General features: G+C 46.9%; 1 protein-coding gene across 5 annotated transcripts in view; it reads left to right on the forward strand.

Moving 5' to 3' along the window:
• Positions 1–23,285, forward strand: part of NLRC5 (NLR family CARD domain containing 5) — a 103,110-nt gene that overhangs the window by 24,998 nt on the left and 54,827 nt on the right. For 3 of the 5 annotated variants that reach the window (XM_021093211.1, XM_021093210.1, NM_001278781.1), the window contains 4 exon segments: positions 13,001–13,110; positions 15,890–16,196; positions 17,515–17,574; positions 21,900–21,968. In XM_021093211.1, coding sequence (XP_020948870.1) covers positions 15,902–16,196; positions 17,515–17,574; positions 21,900–21,968 — 424 coding nt within the window. In that variant the 5' untranslated portion in view covers positions 13,001–13,110; positions 15,890–15,901. 5 annotated transcript variants of the gene reach the window in all.

The raw sequence follows: 23,285 nt of genomic DNA on the forward strand, positions 1-23,285 counted from the left end.
GTGTTGGACAGGACTCTTCTCATGGAGGCCTCACCAGCCACTTTCTTTGGGAGCTGGAACCAAGCTGCCTGGGCTGAGGGGGAGAGGCAAGCCTGGCCACCTGCTGTCCGAGCCTGGCCAGGGCTGGCTGTGGGCACCCTGGTTTTAGAGGAGGACACATCCGCAAACCCTAGTGGTCCCTTGGTACAGAGTCTGAGCCTTCTGAGCAGGAAGTTGGCTGGGATGAAGGAAGTGGTTTCAGTTCTAGGCATGAGGGCTGGGACCCAGATTCCTGGTGTCCAGTGACAAGAAGAGGGAGGCCTTGTTGGATCTGGAGCAGGGACCGCCCAGGCCCAGGCCCAGGCCTGAGGCTGGGAGTGTAGGCTTGCGCCACCCCCCAGAAGGGCTTAGAGGCAAGGGGACGTTCATTCAACTCCCGGCTCTGCAACTCTCTAGCTGGTGATCTGGGGAGGTCCCCTCACTCTTGGAAGTCTCCGTAAAGCATGTGACCATGCATTTTAAGTCCTGTAGGAGCGTGTCATTGTGAGGGACGATAGGATGTTCAAAGGAACATCCCCCTGTGGTAGTGGGCTGTGTCAAGCACCCATCTTGCCCACTGTGCCAGCTTTTGTGGGTAAGGGAGGACATGGCTGCTGACCTCTCCCTGGAGGTCCCCCCATGGGAACCCATGAAAGGAGGGTGATTCCTGTGGTGGGGCTGCATCACCCGTCCCAAGAGAGCCCGCTGCATCTGTCTGGTCCCACTTGGCTTATTTGCTGGGAGTGCCAGCAAGGCCTTCTCCTCTCGGCCCTCAGTCTCCCCATCTACAAATGGGCCTGGCAGGGACCCCACAGCCAGCGTCCTTCCGACTCCACCCCACGTTGCATCTGGGCTCAGGCATCTTTCAAAGCCTCAGGCTGTGATCAGCCCTGAGGGAAGCACAGGTCCTGTGTTCTCTGTCATCTGTCTTGCAGGGTTTGCCGGGGAGAATTCTGAGAGGGGTTGAGGGCCTCTGTGGATCCTGGTCCACCATGGCAACCCCCAGCCTGATCTTGGTCCTGAGATACCAACATGAGCAGCACTTTCCTTTTTCAGAGCTATTTCTGTCCAGATGTCCGAGTGGCTGGCATGACCGGGGGTCCCTTTCTAATCGTCCCCACCAACCACATCCTTCCTCATCCTGACGTTAGCATTTGCAGCCTTCTTATTTCTGTCTCTCTCTCTTCCCGCTGTCTGGCTTCCATCACCCTCTTCTGTCCTCTTTCCTCCCCCTGGGTCCAGGAGCCAGGGCAGGACCGTGGGCTCTGCCAGTGCTGGGGGAACAGGGCTTCCTGCCTCCCACACCCTGGTCCTCGGCCTGACCCTCCCTGTCAGCCCCCCGGGCACAGGGACAGCAAGTGGAATCCCCCTTGTAGAGCTGAGGAAGCAGGTCCCAACATGCCAGGGGACTTGCCAACACCTGTTACCCCCGAGCACGTCAGAGCTCCCTGTGGTCAGGCTGAAGCTAGACTGTTCCTGAAACTGCATCTTTGCCTCACTTCTTCCCCTCTGTCCTCAATAAATAACTTCCTGTCCTCCTTCCCTTCTGCTCTCAGTTCATAACTTTCACAGACACCCCTCCCTTGGGCTCTGCTTCTAGAAGCCCGATCTAGAGCCCCTCCATGTTACAGATGAAGACCCTGAGGTAGCAAGCCGTGGGGTAACCAGACCAATGTCTTGAAGCCAGGAACTGGGTCCAGAAGGAGAAGGTGGAGTTTGCAAGGTGCTAAAAAAAGGGGGGGGGCATTCGAGGCAGCGCAGGGCATGTGCGCAAGGCAGGGAGCTGTGAAAGAGGATTGGTGGGGTGGAGCTGGGAATGTGGTCACGTGGTGGGGCTACAGGTGTGGTGTGAGAGGGCCTGGAGGTGGCCAGGACCCAGATGGTGACAGCCCACTGGTTGACTCACCCTTTGAGCCTTTCTTGGGCACCAGATGTGGGCATGCTTTGTGGAAGTCATACTCACATGGTGCTTCGTCTTGCAGGTGGGGAGAGGCTAGAGGAGGTTTAGACAGAAGTGAGGCTGGGTCAGAAGTAGGTTTTGGAGACAGCTCTGGCCAGGGGAATGTGCACTGGCATGTGCGCATGCGTGCGCGCACGCGTGTGTACATGTGCGCATGTGTGTGGTCTGGAGGTGGGGGGCTCTCCAGGTGCAGGGAGCAAGGGCCTTGGGACTGGAGTGAGGGAGCTGGTTCCCCTCCCCTCCCTCTACGGCACTCCCAGGAGAGCAGGAGAGGTTCCCAAGAGCACAGCTATGAGGGCAGTGGAAGGAGCTGTCTGCTTAAAATTGGAGCCGGGATGGAGGGATCCTCCCCTGCAGACCCCTCAGTGAGACCATCACCCTGACAGAGCCCCTGGCCCTTTGCCTCTTCACTGTCCGGACCTAGAGTGGCAGGTGCACAGGTCCGAAAAGCTGCATGCCTGGATTCCCTCTAGACACTGACTCTTTTGACTGTGTGTTGCTGGGCATTTCACTGCCTCTGAGCCCCATGTTTGACCACCCTTTCCCAGAGATGCTTTGGTGATTCTTAGAGATAAAACTTTGTTAGCCAGAGGTCCCTGTGCTAAAATGCAAATATGAAGCCTTGATAGTCTTGAGGTTTTCCTTTGTTCTATTAGCAGCCACTCTGCTATCTTGTTTTTTTGTAGAACAGCAATAAAACTTTGTGCATTTGGGTAACTGAACCCATACATTTAGCATCACTTTAAAAATCATCATTTCAATTCATATTTAAATTTTAAAAACTGCTAGCCATGCGTGGAGAAATTGATAGAGCACCAGTCTACTCCTTTGATGTTATCCCAACCCAAATGTGAACAATGGAAATTTGAATGACAACCAGTATAGTTGAGGTAATAGGTGTACTCAATCTTAAAAAAAAAAAAAAAAAAAAAAAGATGAGGCGTTCCTGCTGTGGCACAGTGGGGTAAGGATCTGGCATTGCCACAGCTGTGGTGTGGGTCGTAGCTACAGCTCAAATTCAATCCCTGAACTGGGAATTTCTATATGCTGTGGGTATGGCCAAAAAAAAAAAATTAACTTTGATTAGCAGCCACTCTGCTATCTTGTTTTTGATTAGATAATAGTATAAAATTCTAAATGTTCCCCTCCCTAGGGGCAATTATTGTTATGCGTTTCTTCCAGAGTTATTCATGTATTTAGATTGTGGTTTGTTTGGGAGTTTTGTGGTTGTGGCGTGCAATAGCTTAATGTGAGATCTCAGTTCCCAGGCCAGGAATTGAACCTGGGCTGTAGCAGTGAAAGCTCTGAGTCCTAATCACTAGACCACCAGGGAACTGCCAGTATTCATTTATTTTATGAACGTACACATTTTTTTCTTTATTTAAATGCAGTATACTCTGTACCCTATCCTGTCGTTGCCCTTTTTGAAAAATGCGATAGATCTCGGACACTGTTCTGTATCATTCCACATAATTCTGTCTCTTTTTAATGACTGCAGGGGACTTCATTGCATGGATGTGCCATAATTTAACTAGTTCCTCTTCAGTGGACATTTAGGTTATTTCAAAGCTTTTGCTGTTATAAGCAAGGCCACATTAAATATCCTTGAGCATATGTTACCTTGCACGTTATGAGTATATCCGAAAGCTAAATTCCTGGGCGTGGAGTTGCTAAGTGTGGTTATAGAGACTTGCAGTTTTGGTAGGTAAAGGTTGTATTAGTTTGCATTCCTACTAGCAAAGCATCAAAATTAAAATGCCTGTTAATTTACAGTCTTGCCAATGTGAAATACCCTTGCCAATCTAAACGGTGGAAAATGGAATATATCTTTTTTTAGTTTCAACATCTATTTCTTTCATTTTGTGTGAAGTTGAATATCTTTTCTAATTGCTGTTTAGTGACTCTTTTTTTTTCTTTTTCTTTTTTTTGTCTTTTTGCCATTTCTACGGCCGCTCCCGTGGCATATGGAGGTTCCCAGGCTAGGGGTCTAATCGGAGCTGTAGCCACCGTAGCTGTAGCCAGAGCCACAGCAACGCAGGATCCAAGCCGAATCTGCAGCCTACACCACAACTCATGGCAACGCCGGATCCTCAACCCAGTGAGCGAGGCCAGGGATCGAACCCGTGTCCTCATGGATACCAGTCGGATTCGTTAACCACTGAGCCATGATGGGCACGCCTGTTTAGTAACTCTTGAAATGTTAACACTTCTGTCTTGGAGTTCCCTCGTGGTTCAGCAGGTTAAAGATCTGGCATTGTCACTGCTATGGCTTAGGTTACAGCTGTCACTTGGGTTTGATCCGTGGCCTGGGAACTTCCACATGGTGTGGATGTGGCCAAAAAATTAAAAAAAAAAAAACTGCATTTATATCTTTGTCTGCGTGTGCCTAACAGATGCTTATCCAGTATGTGATATCTTTTGACTGTGATGGTTTTTGGCAATACAGAAATTCTAATTTATATCTGGTCAGTTTCATCCAGTTTTTCTTTTGTGATTTCTGAGTTTTGTGTCATGTTTACCTAGGCCCCCTACACTCTGAAATTTTTTTCAACTTTTTCCCACATTTTCTCCTGGCACTTAAATTTTTTTAACTTTCTTACTGTGAAATATAACATATAGAAAAATGTAAAAATTTCGATGGGCAGATTTATGAATGGTTTTAAAGTGAACACCTATAATCTACTACTTTTGTAGTTTAACTTTTTACTTTTAGATTTTAGCTCCATCTAGATTTTATTTTGGTATAATTTATGAGACAGAAATCCATCTTTACTGAAAAAGAATGTCTTTTAAATGTGCAGGGAATATTTTTGAATTTCTCATATACTAAGCCAAAAACAGAAGTCTCAACATATTTCCAAAAGCAGAAATTATATAGGACTTCTCCTTTGTACAGTACAGTAAAGCAAAAAAAATTAATGGCATAGATTTAAAAAAAACAAACCTCACCCCTCTATTAATGACCCTGTTCAAAATTACAGTCTGCTAGTAATGCAATATACATTTTATATAAACAATGTAGATTTCTGGAAATTGTCCAAAAGTATTCTCTCTTATTAACTTTTAAAGGAAGACACTTAAAATGGCCTAAGCCGTAAAGTTCAGAAGTTTAAAGACTAAATCAGGGGAAAGGAATAGGAAGATAAGAAAAATTATAAAACCAAAGAAGGAAAATTCTCCAGAATTGAGAAATGATACATTTATCAATTGATAATTAATAAATTGATAAACTAACAAAAGTTAGTTTTTAGACGTGAGATACCACCTACTGGCAAATCTAATATGGAGAAAAAGGCAAAGTAAAAGAAATGAAATAATTGTAAAGCTATGAGGAGATTTAAAAGTACAAGAACAATATTATCTATACAACTGTGTGCTGCATATGAAGTTTGAATGGTCTTGATGAACTAAGCAAGTTTCTCCAAAAAAAAACCCAGAAAGTGCCAGAAGTTAATTTAAAAATAGGTGGAACGCAATCAACACAGCGAAGGAAATGTTCAAGTTACCGCATTTGATTTTGTTGTTTTTAACTGTGCAAACCCCTGGATGATGTTGAGAGGAACCTTGGCCTTTCCTCGGCTAAGACAGGAAGAGCACGAGGTTCAAGGGTATGCGGCACAGGCCACGTGCTAGCTTGACCACCGGACCGTGTGTGGGGGGTGTTGGGGGTGAGCCTCCTGATGCAGGAATCCTGGTGTGAAATGATGGTGCTGGGTCCAGGCAGCAAGGGAGGAATTGAGATTCTGCGAGACGCTTGGGAAAACCAAGCCATCTCTGGCCTGAGCTTGAGGAAGTTGGAGACTGTCCGTCACTGAAATGGGGAGGGTGGCGGGTGGTGGGTGGTGGGTGGTGGGTGGTGGGAGGGGAGATCAGGGCTCAGTTTGGAACCTGTAAGTTTTTTAATGCGTAGGAGGCATCCAGGAGGAGTAGCTATAAGAATTAAAATAGATAAAACCTAAAGGATGTTGCCTGGCATTTTACAAATATTCATTGCATTATCTGTTCAACTTTTTCAACCACTCTTTCAATGAAAATGTAGTTTTGTCCCTGTAACACACACAGAAAGTAGAATAAAATGTTTCCTCTATATATAAGAATTACTGGAGTTCCCGTCATGGCTTGGTGCTTAATTAACCCAACTAGTATCTGTGAGGATGAGAGTTCGATCCCAGGCCTCACTCAGTAGGTTAAGTATATGGTGTTGCCATGAACTGTGGTGTAGATCGCAGATGCAGTTCGGATCCCATGTTGCTGTGGCTCTGGTGTAGGCCGGCACCTACAGCTCCAATTGGACCCCTAGCCTGGGAACCTCTATATGACATGGGTGGGGCCCTAAAAAGACCAAAACAAAATAAAACAAAAACAAAGAGTTCCCGCCGTGGCTCAGCAGAAACGAATCTGACGGGAACCATGAGGTTGCAGGTTCGATCCCTGGTCTCACTCAGTGAATTAAGGATCTGGCATTGCCATGAGCTGTGGTGTAGGTCGTAGACATGGCTCAGATCCACCATTGCTGTGGCCATGATGTGGGCTGGCAGCTGTAGCTCCGATTTGACCCCTAGCCTGGGAACTTCCATTTGCCGTGAGTGTGGCCCTAAAAAGCAAAAAAAAAAAAAAAAAAAAAAAAAAAAAAAAAAAAAAAAAAAAAAATATATATATATATATATATATATGATTTACTTTTTTTCTTTTTACGGCCACACCTGTGGCAAATCAAAGTTCCTGGGCTAGGGGTCAAATTGGAGCTGCAGCTGCAGGCCTACACCACAGCCACAGCAAGCCCAGATCTGGTCCATGTTGCTCCGTAGCTTGCAGCAACGCGGTATCCTCAACCCACTGAGTGAGGCCAGGGATCAAACCTGGGTCCTCATAGAAACTATGTCAGGCTCTTAACCTGCTGAGCCACAGCGGGAACTCCTGAATTACTTTTTAATTTGAATTCTCAGGCTTTATCTTGTCATACTTAATGCAGGTATTTATCCTCATTTATTGCCTTCCTAATGGTTTTCATTTTAGCTCACATTATGTAGGGAACTTCCATTTCTGTGAACTTTACTGATAGGCTCTTGTACTTACTCATCGTGAATTTCTCTTCCTTCCACATTGGGGAAATGTCTGTTCTAGTTTTTAATATGAATATTTTATGGCTTTGAAAAAAATCGAAAGGTACTTGTTGAAAGGTTTTAATGGCACGAGGTGGTCCAGAAGAGTGCAGATGGCCCTTAGTTTCCCATCCTCGGATGCTCAAGTCCCTTATATAAAATGGCATAGAACTGGAGGTCCCTGGTGGCCTAGAGAATATGGCTCTGGCATTGTCACTAATGTGACTGGGGTTGCTGCTGTGGTGCAAGTTCGAACCCTGGCTCAGGAACTTCTGCCTGCTGCACGTGCGGCCAAAAAATAATAAAATAAAACGGCACAGTGCAGTCAGCCCTCTTTACCTGTGGATTCCACATTTGTAGATTTGAATCCCCATTTGTAGATTCAAACCCACAGATGAGGAATTACAGAGAGCAAACTGTAAGGTGTAAAGGGCTCTCCTTTGCCTGTGTCCCTGAGGCCGCCTCCCCAGACACAGTCCCTGTCACGTTTCTTGTGTAGCTCTAGAGTTGGTCTCTATATATTTGCAGACATATGCAACACATTTAAAACATACATGTGCCATAGCTTTTGAAAGTTGAATTCTCTTGGAGTTCCCTCATAGCACAGCAGGTTAAGAATCCAGCGTTTTCGGAGTTCCCGTCGTGGCGCAGTGGTTAACGAATCCGACTAGGAACAGTGAGGTTGCGGGTTCGGTCCCTGCCCTTGCTCAGTGGGTTAACGATCTGACGTTGCCGTGAGCTGTGGTGTAGGTTGCAGACGCGGCTCGGATCCAGTGTTGCTGTGGAGAAATAGCAACAACAACAACAACAAAGACAAAAAGACCAAAAAAAAAAAAAAAAAAAAAGAATCCAGCGTTTTCACCACAGCAGCTTGGGTCATTGCTATGGCACAGGTTCGATCCCTGGCCCCAGAACTTGCACATGCCGCAGGCACGACCAAAAAAAAAAAAAAATTGAATTCAGTTACTGGTATACTTGGGAGCTTTTTTCACTTTGCATAATGTGTTTGCTGTTCCTCCACGTTACAGTATGTAATGTCCCTTTGTTTCCTTTTGTCGCTGAATAATGCTGTCTGGTTAAACCATATTTTGCTAATTCACTCACGAGTTTTTGGGCATTTGGACCGCTTTCACTTTGGGGCTATTACAGATGTTAAATATTTATGTTCTTCTGTGTAGATGAATGTTTTCATTTCTCTTGGGCGTAGACCCAGGAATAGAAAATTGCTGGACTGTAATTCTGCCTAACAGTGTAAGGAATTGACACCCTTTCAAAGTGGCTGCACCATTCTGCATTCCCACTCCCACCAGCAGTGTGTAAGCGTTCCTAGTTCTCCACATCCTTCCTATAACACGTGTATTATCATCTTTTTCATCATAGACATTCAATGTGGGTGTGAAATGGCATCTGGTTGTGGTTTTAATTTGCCTGTACAGAAAATTTTAACTGAATTACTTTCTTAAAAAAATAATTTTTGGAGCTCCCACTGTGGCACAAGGGGATCGGCAGCATCTTGGGAGCTGCTGGAATGCAGGTTCGATCCCCGGCCCCGCACAGTAGGTTAGAGATCCGGCGTTGTCGCAGCTGCGGCTTAGGTGGCGACTATGGCTCCAATCTGATCCCGTATGGGATTAAAAATAATAATAATAATTCTTTCCATTTAAAACACTTATATTACTATGTGTTGTAACACTATGTGCTTTTCCATGTTTTTCTCTCAATGCCATTGACTAAACAGTGAGTTTTAAGTGAGTGTGAAGCTAATTTGAACTCTATTCCTTAGGTCAATTTTTAATCTGGCGTCATAAACTTTTAATGACAGTTACTTGATAATATGCTTTTGTTTGGAAGCCTCTCCATTATTGCCTGCCTCTCCCAATGAATAGTCTTTGATACAGTTGCCTTCACTTTTTTCTTTTTATCTAATTCTCATTCTAAATGTTTATTATGAAATAGTTGAAATAGGCAAATACTTTGTCTTAGCTGCCATTTTTGTTTTAATGACTGTTATTATAATGTTGGGGGATAGTAATTTATTTTTAAAATAAAAAATTTATTTCATTTTATTTTTAAATTTTTTTTATTTTTATCTTCTTTAGGGCTGCACCTGTGGCATATGAAGGTTCCCAGGCTAGGGGTTAAATCAGAGCTGCAGCTGCTGGCCTACACCACAGCCACAGCAACATCAGATCCGAGCCACATCTGTAGCCTACACCACAGCTCACGGCAACATTGGATCCTTAACCCACTGAGCGAGGCTGGGGATTGAACTTGGTCCTTATGGATACTAGTCAGATCCGTTTCCACTGAGTTACGATGGCAACTCCTAAAAAAATTTTTTTATTATAGTTGATTTACAATGTTGTGCCAATTTCTGCTGTATAGCAAGGTGACTCGGTTATATATCTAGTTATGTATTCTTTCTCACATTCTTTTCCGTAATAATCTATCCCAGGAGATTGGCTATAGTTCCCTGTGCTCTATGGTGGGACCCTGTTTACCCATCCTAAATGTAATAGTTTGCATCTATTAACCCCAAATGCCTACTCCATTTCCCCCCACCCCCACCCTGTGACAACCACAAGTCTGTTCTCTATCTGTGAGTCTGATTCTGTTTTGTAGATGGGTTCATTTGTGCCATAGTTTATTCTATTTTCTTTTATTTTGGTCTTGTTTTTAGGGCCGCATCTGTAGCATATGGAAATTCCCAGGCTAAGGGTCGAATTGGAGTTGTAGCTGCTAGCCTACACCACAGCCACAGCAACACCAGATCCAAGTCGCTTCTGCAACCTACACCACAGCTCACAGCAATGTCAGATCCTTAACCCACTGAGCAAGGCCAGGAATTGAACCTGCATCCTCACGGATACTAGTGGGGTTTGTTACTGCTGAGCTAAGCTTGAAACTCCCATGTATCCCATATTTTAGATTCCACGTATAAGTGATATCATACGGTATTTGTCTTTCTCTTTCTGATTTTCTTCACTTAGTTTGATAATGACTAGTTGCATCCGTGTTGCTGCAAGTGGCATTATTGTGTTCTTTTTATGGCTGCATAGTATTCCATTATATATATGTACCACATCTTCTTAATCCATTCAACTTTCAATGGACACTTAGGTTGTTTCCATGTCTTGGTTATTGTGAATTGTGCTGCAGTGAACATAGGGGGTGCATGTTATCTTTTTGAAGGAAAGTTTTGTCTGGACAGATGCCCAGGAGTGGGGTTGCTGGGTCACGTGGTAGTTCTATTTTTAGTTTTCTGAGGTACCTCCATACTCTTTTCCGTAGTGGTTGTACAAATTTACACTCCCACCAACAGTGTATGAAGGTTCCCTTTTCTCCACACCCTCTTCAGCATTTTTTATTTGTAGCCTTATTAGTGACGGCCACCCTGATGGGTGTGCAGTGGTACCTCACTGTAGTTTTGATCTGCAGTTCTCTAATAATTAATGATCCTGAGCATTTTTTCCTGTGCCTACTGGCCATCTGTATGTCTTCTTTGGAGAAATGTCTCCTTAGGTCTTCTCCCCCTTTTTCCATTGGGTTGTTTATTATCGTTGAGTTGTTTGTATATTTTGGAGATTAAGCCCTTGTAGGTTGCATCATTTGCAAACATTTTCTCATTCTGTAGGATTTCTTTTTATTTAAAAAAAATGGTTTCCTTTGCTGTGAAAAATCTTGTAAGTTTGATTAGGTGCCATTTGTTTATTTTTGTTTTTACTTCTATTGCCTTGGGAGACTGACCTAAGAAAACATTTTTACAGTTTATATCAGAGAATGTTTGGCCTGTGTTCTCTTCTAGGAGTTTCAAGGTGTCATGCCTTAGGTTTAAGTCTTTAAACCAAATGACTGTTATTATCATTTTATTAAGTTCTCAGAAATATCCTACTGTAATGTATTTAAGGCATTGCCTTAAATATGCCTACTGACTTGGGGAGGTTTTTCTTTTATTTTCTGTATCCTAGGCAGGCTTGTCTTGGTTATGGCTGTTTTAACAGAATATCATAGACCAGGTAGCTTACACAACACACATTTCTCACAGTTCTGGAGGCTGGGAAGTCCAAGATCAAGGTGCCAGCAGGTCCAGTGTCTGATGAGGACCCTGTGCCTGATCTGCAGAGGGCTGCCTTCTCCTTGTGTCCTTTTCACATGGCAGTGAGCAGGGAGAGAGAGAGAGAGAGGGAGAGAGAGAGGGTAAGGGCGGGGTGGGGGGGAGAGAAGGGAAGCATGCTTTCTCCGGCCTCTTCTTAAAAGGGCACTAAACCCATCATGAGGGCTCCATCCTCTTGACCCAGTTGCCTCCCAAAGGCTCCATCCCCAAATACCGTTTCACTGGGGCTTTAAGCTTCAGCACATAAATCTGGGACAAACACAAACATTCAGTCCATAGCAAGGAGTTATCTCAAGTTGCTCTTGCCTCTCTCCATTTTTTTCTGTTAGAATTTGACAATTTTCTTTTAAAAAAAATACCATCAGTGAAGTTCCCTTCATGGCTCAGAGGAAACAAATCTGACTAGTACCCATGAGGACACAGATTCGATCTTTGGCCTCATTCAGTGGGTTGAGGATCCGGCATTGCTGTGTGCTATGGCACAGGCCTGCAGCTACAGAGCCGATTCAACCCCTAGCCTAGGAACCTCCATATGCCACGTGTGCAGCCCTACAAAAAATAAAAAAATAAAAAATACCATCAGTACCCCAGTAGCTCTTCAACGGGATGTAGTTTGTTTTCTTTCCTTATTTCTAACTCTAGCGCTTATCTCTGTTACATTAGAATGTGCCCTCCTTATGTGACTTGATCTGAAGTCTGGAACTTTGTAGGGACATTCCTCATCCATTGCAGATACTCAACCAGTGCCTGTCATGATCTTGTGCCTTTCATCCGTTCTTCCATGGACTTTTTAGCTATCTTTTCTCTTGTCTCTTCTTTATTGTTTGTTAAGCTGTCTGAGTTCCATTGGCATGGGAGACATAGCATTATTTTATTTTGTTTTATTGGGATACAGTCGATGTACAGTGTTATATGTTACAGGTGCACAACGTCGTGATTGATAGGGTTTTTTGTTTTTTGTTTTATTTTGTTTTTTGTCTTCTTGCCTTTTCTAGGGCCGCACCCGCGGCATATGGAGGCTCCCAGGCTAGGGGTCGAATCAGAGCTGTAGCCGCTGGCCTACGCCAGAGCCACAGCAACATGGGATCCAAGCCGCATCCGCAACCTACACCACAGCTCACAGCAATGCAGGATCCTCAATCCACTGAGCAAGGCCAGGGATCGAACCCGCAACCTCATGGTTCCTAGTTGGATTTGTTAACCACTGAGCTACAATGGGAACTCCGTACTGACAGTTTTTAAAGGTTAGAATTTATTTATAGTTGTTATAAAATACCTAAGCATCATGTTATTGTCCTCTGAGTGAGGCAGTGATCGATCGATGCCTCTGGGTGTTTTCTCGTGCTCATTCTCCAGTATTTAAAAACGTGTTCCCACTGCAAAGCCTAACCTCTTTGGAGTTTTACCGGGAGTGGAAGCAGACATCTACAGTGAGGACTAATTCGTTTTCATCCACTAAATTAGCTGTAATAAGCCTGCGAATTCCATCCACTAAATTAGCTGTAATAAGCCTGCTGTGACATCCCGAGTTGCTGTCAGGGGAATATTTAAGCTGGGAGGGGAAGAGGGGCATCCTCTGGGCCAGGTGTGGCGGGAGGGGACACCAGGGAGGGGTGGGCTGTGCGTGGTGCGGGGACAAAAAGAACTATGGTTGCGGAAGAATAAGATCTGTGCCTGGGGACAGGGGACTGATTCTGGGCCAGTGTCCTCTGAGATGTCAGGGGTAAGGGTCAGTGCCTTGTTTACAGAATTCCTCTTGGAACTCGGACTAATGATGGGGAGTGTGCTCTGTCTCCTCTCTCACAGGGGCCTGTCCTATGGAAAGAACCTGCAAGTCCAGCACAGGGGCTTGGCCGGGAACCCATGAGACCCCCTCTGGGGACATCCTAGGACATCTGTGATGAATCAGGAAGCAGGTAGGTGGTCATTCCCCTTTGCCCCTTCTCTTCCCTCCCATCCACTCCTTCCTCCCCCGCCCTCCTGCTGCCAAGACTGCTCCCTCCCTGGACTCCCCCCCAGTGCAGCCAAGTTACCCTTCGTCACCTCTCAGCACAGGAGTGAAAATCACCAGACAAAGAACATCAGCAAAGGCCTGTGGCAATATCTACCCATTGGGTGGATGGTGTGACCGAGGGAAGAGACTTGCTCAGGCTCAGGCTAGGAGTGTCTCCGTTAGGATAGGCTAGTGTATGCTGCGGTGACAAACAGCCGCCAAAGTCCTGGTGGCTTATGACAACAAAAGGCATTTCCTGATCCCACGTGTTGTCTAATGTGAATTGACTGACCTCCAGTCCACACGATCCTCTTCCCCAGATGCAGGCTAAAGGAGCAGCCAAGATCTGCGTTCTTGCTGGCCCTGTGGTGGAGAAAAAGACAACACAGAAAATCACACACTGGCCCTTAAAACTCCCCCGCAGATGCGACATGGGTTGTTCTTTACCTATTTCATCGGCCAAAGCAAGTCTCCTGGCCATGCTTACTTTCAAGGGGGCAGAGAGATGCAGTCCTACCAAGAGCCCAGAAAGAAGAGAGAGAGGACTTCCCACTGTGGCTCAGCGGGTTACGAACCCAACTAGTATCCATGAGGATGTGGGTTCGGTCCCTGGCCTCGCTCAATGGGTTGAGGATCTGGCACTGCTGTGAGCTGTGGGGTAGGTCACAGATGCAGCTCGGATCCAGCATTTGTGTGGCTGTGGGGTAGGCCAGCAACTGTAGCTCCGATTTAACCCCTAGCCTGGGAACCTCCATGTGCCACAGGTGTGGCCCTAAAAAGCAGGGGAAAAAAAAAAAAAAGCTTAGTGTCTTACCCCCGAGGGGATAGATTGCTAGTAGTGGAAACAAAGACATCATGGTAGACTGGCTGGAGGGAAAACTTTGAGTTTAAAGGGCTTTTCCTGAAATTGTACCATCTGGGCACTGTTTATTCCTGCCTGGCACGCTGTGGCCCTGGATGATTTATGAGCCATGTGGACTTTGGACACTGTAGCCCAGAAAAGAAGCCATGCCCTAGACCATGGCCACATCCTTGTGCCAGAATCACACAAAGTACAAGGACTGAGCCCATGTCTGGTGCCACGGAGGGCTCCAAAGCCTTGGAAATTTACTGGCCTGGGAGGCAAGACATCTCGGTTCTGAGCCTGGCTGTGCCGTAGACGTGCAGTATGACCTTGGGTGTGTCCTTTCCCTCCCTTGGCCTTTATCTTTCCATCTGTTCCACGGGGGTGGCGATCCCTGTGGACGTGAGCATGTTGCATGCATGCCAAAGCTCTGTGCCTGAGCGAGGAGTTACTGCTGCTAGTCTGGCTGAGGAGGGATGACCGGAGGTGGCTGGGGACATGTGCCTAGTAGGCCTCTGCTGGGGGTCAAAGGAGCAGCTGGGTCTAAACCCCAGGACACATGGCCCTTGTCCCAACCTCTGGAAGTGAGTGAGGCTGGCCCCTGGGTGGCCCTCCCACCCTTTTCAGAGTTAGAAACGGGGTCTCTGGAGTTGTGAGGATGCGATGAGATACACAAAGCATGTAAAATAATGCCTAACACATAGGAAGTGCCTTTTGAAGATTTGCCTCTATTATTAAAGAACTAGCACCAGAAAGTACACTTGGAAATGTTGCAGCGTATTCCACTGTATGACCGACAGCCAATTAGTTAACTGATCCCCAGCTTTGGACATTTTTGCTTCCAACTTTTAACTGTTATAAATAATCTTGCAGTATATATCTTTGAAATAAAAAATGTAATGTACATCCATGATTATTTCCTAAGGCTAGAGGGCCCGGAATTGTCGAATAGAATTCCTGAATCCAAGAGCCTGCGTACACTTTAGGCTTTTGCTATGTATGTGCCCTTTGCTTTATATTAGTATTCCTAATATAAGTTATAAACTGAAGAATTCTAGTTTAGAAGAGGAGAATTTACCTAGAGACAGGAGAGGGTTTGCATTAGTTAGGATTAGGTTTCACTGTGAGTAGCAGAAAGCCCTAAGCAGCAGTGGTTTAAGCAGAATAGAAATGTATTTCCTTGATTTCCTTCAAAATCAGAGAGTCCAGGGCAGGTAGAAAGCTTTACCTTCCACCTTCCTTAGCCCTAGTTTCCACTTCATAGTCCAATATGGCTGCCCAAGGTCCAGCCATCATGCCAGCATTCCAGCCAACAGGAAGAAGCAAAGAATAGACAACACTTCCACCTACATCCCATTGGCCAAAACTTAGTTCCATTGCGACATCTAATTGCAAGGGAGGCTGGAAAATAGAGTCTCTTCCCAATGACCTTGTACTGTTTAGGGGTTCTAATACTAAGGAAGAAAGGAAGAACAGATTTGGGGAGACACCTAGTTGTCTCAGCCATGAGCTTAGCTCAGACACAGAGCAGCACAGATGGGTCCATGAATAAAGCATTGTCAGGATACCTTCCACAGGGAAGGAACTAGACCATTCCAGAGCCAGGACACAGGCACAGATTGAGGGGTTAGGGGGATGCGGAAGGAGATTCATCTCTGGGACCAAGCCCTGGGCAGAGGCACTGAGACTCCATAGAGAAGCCACTTCTCTGTCTGTCCTCTTCCCCTCAGATGTGGGGTGTTGGACTGTTCCTCTTGCCTTCCCCCGGCTGACTTGTCCTCCTGCTCACCTGCCCCCCAGCTCACCTGTCCCCAAACTCACCTGCCCCCCAGCTCACCTGTCTACCTGGTCCCTGCAGGGCTGGCTCCTCATGGACCCCATTAGTCGCCACCTGGGCACCAAGAACCTGTGGGGATGGCTCGTGAGGCTGCTCTGCAAACACTCAGAATGGCTGAGTGCCAAGGTGAAGTTCTTCCTCCCCAACATGGACCTGGGTGCCAGGAACGAGGCCTCAGACCCCACAGAGAGGGTCGTCCTACAACTCAGAAAACTGCGCACCCAGAGTCAGATCACCTGGCAGGCGTTCATCCACTGTGTGTGCATGGAGCTGGACGTGCCGCTGGACCTGGAGGTGCTGCTGCTGAGCACCTGGGGCCACGGAGAAGGTAAGGGCAGCTATTAGAGGGGGAAGGCAGCCAGTTAGCTCCACCCCCACCCCAGTCATGGGGAGCCAGAGAGGCCCAGGCTGGGACCCCCCTGAGTCACACAGAGACAGCCTGGCTAAGCCAGGAACAAAATTCCATGTTTCTGCACACCTCCCAAAACAGATGCCCTGATGCCACCAAATCCACCGGGGACCTGGAGGACTCCTCCTTCCTTCCACCCTGTACCACCCTAGTTGCCCCTGCCAGGAAATTCCAAATAGCCTGGGACACCCAAGAGGTTTCTTTCTGCAACGAGGTCAGAAATAGGCACAGGGAGAGCCCTCCGACCTCCACTGCTGGGCAGGCTGATTGAGCTCCTTCTGTCAGGAAACATTTCTTGGGCTTTATCTTTTTGTTTGTTTGTTTGTCTTTTTGCCTTTTCTAGGGTGGCTTCCCACGGCATATGGAGGTTCCCGGGCTCGGGGTCTACTCAGAGCTGTAGCCACCTGCCTACTCCACAGCCACAGCAATGCAGGATCCGAACTGCATCTGCACCCTCCACCACAGTTCACGGCAATGCCAGATCCTTAACCCACTGAGCAAGGGCAGGGATCAAACCCACAACCTCATGGTTCCTAGTCGGATTCGTTAACCACTGCACCACGATGGGAACTCCTCTTGGGCTTTTTCTGTTTACATGGCACCGTGGTGAAGCACAGAACACTGAGGGGTGGCGGGCGTTGGAGAGGCAGTGAGAACTCACTGAAACATTCAACAAGGCAGGAGTTCCCAGTGTGGCTCAGCAGTTACAAACTCGACCAGTATCCGTGAGGACACGGGTTCAATCCCTGGCCTCTTTCAGTGGGTTAAGGATCCGGTGTTGCTGTGAGCTCCCAGACGCAGCTCGGATCCCAAGTTGCTGTGGCTGTGGTGTAAGCCGGGGTGCAGCTCCGATTCGACCCCTAGCCTGGGAACTTCCATATGCCGCAGGTGTGGCCCTAAAAAGCAAAAAAAAAAAAAAAAAAAAAAAAAGATTTCAACAAGGCAGAGTGCAGGGCAGGTGGGGGACGCATTGTGCACATGCACATTTACACACGTGTATGTGTGCACAGCCATACCTGTGCGTGCACAAACCTTTAGCTGTGCACATGTTTCTGCCCCCAGCTGCCTTCAAGGCTCCCCTCCAGCTGTGCCCTCCACAGATCACTGAGCATAAATGTATTTCCTGCTTGCCAAGGAACCTGCCCTGAAGGGTGGGCCCTGAGCAGACATCCACCCGAGCTGCTCCCAGGGCATCCTAGCACGTCTCCATAGCATATTATCTCCTCCGCTTTTCCAGGGCTCCCCAGTCAGCTGGAAGCTGATGAGGAGCGCCCACCTGAGTCTCAGCCCCACTCTGGTAAGTCCTGGGGTTGGGAAGCAGGGGGTGGGGGGGCAGTGAGCACGCTAAGTCCCCACCTCAAACCAGGAGCACGCTGTTAGTGGCTGGTCACAGCTGTTTCCCATAAATCAGCCTCATCCCCTGACTGATTTTCGTATCCCTTCTGCACCCCTCTCCATGGCTCCCAGCCTCACCTGCTCCCTCTCTGCTCTTCAAGGCTTTGCCCTGTCCTGACATGTGTTCCTAGGGGTCTAACCTGGAGCCTCCGGGGAGATTCTAAAGCTGTCAGCCCTTGGCCACTGGCAGAATCCCCTGTTTGGTTTCACTAGGGGAAGCCCATTCTCACTTTCCTGTCCCCAGACCTCAGGGCCTCATGCTCCAGCCCACAGACTCAGTCCCCTCACCACTTCAGCACACTCAGGCCTGACACTGATCCACAACCACACCCAGGGAGCCTCTGACTTATTTAGTGATGGCACACAGAGGGGTAGCAATCAAACGGCCCACCTCACCAACCCTTGGGCCACACTCTCTTCAGAACCTTCTTTCTGGAGTTCCCGTCGTGGCTCTGTGGTTAACAAATCCGACTAGGAACCATGAGGTTGCGGGTTCGATCCCTGGCCTCACTCAGTAGGTTAAGGATCCGGCATTGCGGTGATCTGTGGGGTAGGTCGCAGACACGGCTCAGATCCTGCATTGCTGTGGCTATGGTGTAGGCCAGCAGCTGTGACTCAGATTCGACCCCTAGCCTGGGAGCCTCCATATGCCACGGGTGTGGCCCTAAAAATACAAAAAAAAAAAAAAAAAAAAAAGAACCTTCTTTCTCTCTCTCTCACTCTTTTTTTTTTTTTTTTTTTACTGTGGCAGATTACATAACATCAAATTTGCCGTCTTCACCATTTTTGAGTTTTCAATGGTATTCAATACACACGTGTTATGCAACTGTCACCACCATCCATCTTCCTAATTCTTTCTATCTTGTAAAACCGAAACTCTGTACCTGTTAAACAATAACTCCCCATTCATCCCTCTTCCGGGCCCCCAGTAACCACCAGTTACATTCTGTCACTATGATTTTAACTACTTCAAGTGCCTAGTATAAGTAGAATGGTACAATATTTGTATTTTTGTGACTGGCTTATCTCAACATAAAATCTTCAAGGTTCATCCATGGTGTATCATATATCCGAATTTCCTTTCTTTCTTTCTCTTCTGTTTTTTTCTTTTTTGTCCTCCCCAAGGCATATGGAAATTCCCCTGGCCAGAGATCCAATCTGAGCCAGAGTCGCGACTTGCGTCACAGCTGCAGCAACACCACTTCCTTAACCTACTGTGCCGAGCCAAGGATTGAACTTGAGTCCCTGCTGCTGCTGAGGCACATTGATCCCCTTGTGCCACAGCAGGAACTCCAGAATTCCCTTTCTTTTTAAGGTTAAGATTCCATTGTATGTGTATAGCCCATTTTGATTGTCCATTCATCCGCCGATGGCCACTTGGGTTGCTTCTATGTTTTACCTATGATGACTAAGCTGCTATGAACAGGGGTGTACAAATATCGTAAGACCCTGCTTTTAACTCCAGAATCCAGAGTCATGTGGTAATTCTATTTTTAATTTCTTGAGGCACCTCCATACTGTTCTCCACAGCAGCTGTACCATTTTGCATTCCTAGGATTCCAGTTTCTCCACATCCTCACCAGCACTTGTTGTTTTCTGGGTTTTTTTTGATAGTTGCCATCCTAATGGGTGTGCAGTGGTCTCTCGTTGTAGTTTTGATTAGCATTTCCTAATCATTAGTGATATTAAGCATCTTCTCATATGCTTATTGGTCATCCGTATACCTTTTTTGGAGAAATGTCTGTTCAAGTCCTTTGTCCATTTTCAAATTAGCTTGTTTTTTGTTGTCAAGTTTTAGGAAATCTCTCTCAATTCTGTATATCAATTTCTTACCAGGTGTATGTTTTACGAATATTTTTTCCTATTCCATGTATTTCCTTTTAACTCTGTGGGTAGTTTCTTTTGATGTACAGTTTTTAGAATTTTCATGAAGTCCAGTTTGTCCATTTATTCCTTGGATGTCTGTGCCCTTGGTGTCATCCTCAAGTAGTCATTGCCAAATCCAGTGTTGTGAGCCTTCATCCTTGTTTGCTTCTAAGAGGTTTATTGTTTTAGGTCTTACATTTAGGTCCCTGATCCATTTTGAGGTAGTTTTTGCATATGGAGTCAGGTAAGGGTCCAGCTGGATTCCTTTGCATGTGGATATCCAGTTTTCTCAGCACCATTTGTTGAAAAGATTGTCCTTTCCCCATGAAATGGTCCTGGCACCCTTGTCAAAAAAATCATTTGACCATATATGTGAGGGTTTATTTGCAGGCTCTCTATTCTATTCCATGGGTCTCTATGTCTGTCTTTGTGCCCACACCACACTGTTTTGATTACTGTAACATTGTAGTAGTGAGTTTTGCAATCAGGAAATGTGAGTCTTTCAATTTTGTCCTTTTTCCAGATTGTTTTGGCTATTCAAGGTCCCTTGAGATGCCATATGAATTTTAGGATGTGCTTTTCTATTTTGCAAAAACCATCTTTAGGGTTGTGATAGATATTGCAATGAATCTGTAGATAACTTTGGGTAATACTGACATTTTAACCGTAGCAAGTCTTCCAATCCATGGTATCAGATGTGTGTCCATTTATTTATGTCTTCTTTAATTTCTTTCAGCAACATTTTGTAGTTACATTGTACAAATCTTTCCCCTCCTTGGTTAAGTTAATTCCTAAGTATTTTATTCATTTTGATGCTATTGTGAATGGATTTTTTCTGTAATTTCCTTTTCAGATTCTTTATTGTTCATGTATAGAAGTGCAACTGATTTTATGTGTTGTTGACTTTTTTTTCTTTTTCTTTTTTTTCTTTTTTTTTTTGGCTGCACCCTCCACATATGGTAGTCCTCGGGCCAGGGATCCATAACTGCCATAGCGGTGTCCCAAGCTGGTGCAGTGACAATGTTGGCTCCTTAACTCACTGTGCCACAAGAGAACTCCTGTTCATTGACTTTTTATCCTCCTACTTTGCTGAATTCCTTTATTAGTTCTAACAGCATTTTTGGTGGCATCTTTAGGGTTTTCTATGTATGAGATCATCATCTGCAAACAGAGATAATTTTACTTCTCTTTTCCAATTTGGATGCCTTTTATTTCTTTTTCTTGTCTACTTGCTCTGGCTAGAACTGCCAGGGCTGTGTTGAATAGAAGTGGTGAATGCAGGCATCCTTGCCGCCTTCTTGATCTTCGAAGAAAACGTTCAGTCTTTCACTGTTGAGTATGCTGTCCTCTGTAGGTTCAGAACCTTTATTTCTATGGAAGTATCGACTTAGTACCGACAGCTGTGCATGCCAGTAATACCGACAGGCTTTAGCAGAAAACATCCATCCCGTGCTCCTAGCTCCCCAATGAATCGGAACTCTTTGACCTGATGCCTGGTCCCTCTGTCCCTGATCCCTCAGCTGGCCTAATTGTCACATGGCTGTGACCAGCTCTGGTTGATATTTAGCCAATGAGTCCCTTATTATAGGAGACTTGCTAAAATATGGAAATAGCCTCACACTGATTCCAGCCCCTCTTTGGGGCCTGTGGGTTTCCCTGTAAACCAGCAACTGAAAGTTTTAACACCTGGCAGGGCAAGAAACCTGTTCCAGGGGATGTTCTGACTGGTCACTAGTGCTTGGCTGTGGGAGTGTCTGTTTCACTTCTTAAAATTCTTCTACGGTCCTTTCTTTTGCTTTCTTCTTCCCCTCTTTCCTGTCTCCCCTTCCTTCTTGTTCTCCTCTCCCTTCCTTCCTTTCCCAGCCTCTTCAGGAAGGTATTAAAGTGCCTCTTGAACATCCATGCAACCAGACAAGAACTCAGGAAACCAGTAAGAGAAGGGAGGACACGTGGGAGATGTGAAATGAGAATGACAAACACACTGTCCAGGAGACAGGGCACCGGCCTGGCCGAGCCTGGCGGAAGCTCCACTCTTCCAGCCCGCAGTGGCCTTGACAGAGCTGGGTCCTTTCCAAGCCACTTAGTGCTTGAGGCTGTCGGCTGTGGGACCACTGCCTGTATTCTGGGCTGGGAGATGCCCGGGCCCAGAGCCTCCAGGCCTCTCACTTGGGCCTGGGACCCACTGCCAACAGAAGCTGAGGTGGAGGCAGCCTTTGCCGGCTGCCCACCCTCACTCAGTCCCCGAGTGTGGTTATACTTGTCTGTCTGCTGCCTGTCTATAGAGTGGAGCTCCCTGAAGGTGCTGGGTACCCCCTGATCCCAAACCCTCAACCCCCGAATTCTTTCCTTCTTTCTCTCCAGGCCTCAAGCGGCCACATCAGAGCTGTGGGTCCTCCCCTCGCCCAAAGCAGTGCAGGAAGCAGCAGCGAGGTGGGTACCAAGGCGGGGAGGGACCGGAACATTGGATTGGATGACCTTGGGGTGAAGACACAGATCCTGGACTCTGTCCCCTGCTGATAGGCCTCCCGGGGCCCTGCGACTTTTCTCTTCCAGCTTTCCAGTGGGGGAGGGAGTGAGGTCCTCCTAGGTGGGCAGAGGGGAGAGCTGGGTCTGGCAAGGAAGCCCCTCCCAATAGACCACAGAGAGGCTTCTCCAGAGATGGCTCAGCTGAAGGAGCTCACAGCATCCCAACAGGTCCCAGCTTCATCATCCAGGTTCTTCCAGGGACACTCCCTTGTCCTCAGGGTTGAGGGAACTCCAGGGATGTGACCAGCAAGACTGCAGAGCTATGCTCTCATTGGCCAGTTTAGGGCTGGACAGAAGCCCTGGGAGGCCCTGGAGAGACATGGGGGCTGCTGAGGATGGAACAGGCCAGGGAGTGATGAGGAGACAGAATCTTCTCTCATTCTCCCAGTTCTCCCACCAGCTGGGAAACCCAACCCCATTGGGCGTAGCCAGAGGATTCTCAGCTGGTCAGAGGATTCACATCTGTATAAAATAGGATGCCACCTCAGGCCACCCCAGCGAGGGTCTTCATTATCCCCCAGCTGCGCCCCTGGGCTTTCCCTGGGCCACCCGAGGTCTTCCAAATGACCCAGCAGTTAGAAAGTCAACACCTGGCACTGGAGATACTGAGTCTTCATTAGCTTTCTCAGTTCTGAGTGGTCAGCACCTGGGCCCACAGGATGCTCGTGCTCACTCCTGGGCATTGCCCAACTGAAATATTGGGGGCGGGGGTGTGCAGGTTACTCAGCTGTCACAGTAAAAGCTTGTTGCACTAAGATATTAGGAAGGAAATGCCCCCTTCCCCCTCCCCCATCTTGGTGAAAACCTTTTGCAAAACAGAGCCCGTGAGCAACAGTTCCCCATTCACACTGCCCTGTGTAAATGCTGCCAGATCCTATACTCCTTTAGAACCAATTAATTCTAGAAATTTGGAGTTCCCATCATGGTGCAGCGGGAACAAATCCGACTAGGAGCCATGAGGTTGCAGGTTCGATTCCTGGCCTTGCTCCGTGGGGTAAGGATCCAGCATTGCCATGAGCTGTGTGGTAGGTCGCAGACACGGCTCGGATCCTGTATTGCTGTAGCTGTGGCGTAGGCCAGCAGCTGTAGCTTTCATATGACCCCTAGCCTGGGAACCTCCTTATGCCATGGGTGTGGCACTAAAAAGCAAAAAAAAAAAAAAAAAAAATCTAGAAATCTGGATGGCACAAGAGCTCCTGCGTGTTCTTGCCATCCCTCCCT

The sequence above is a fragment of the Sus scrofa genome, chromosome 6 (assembly GCF_000003025.6).
Source record: "Sus scrofa isolate TJ Tabasco breed Duroc chromosome 6, Sscrofa11.1, whole genome shotgun sequence".
Taxonomy (NCBI): Eukaryota; Metazoa; Chordata; class Mammalia; order Artiodactyla; family Suidae; genus Sus; species Sus scrofa.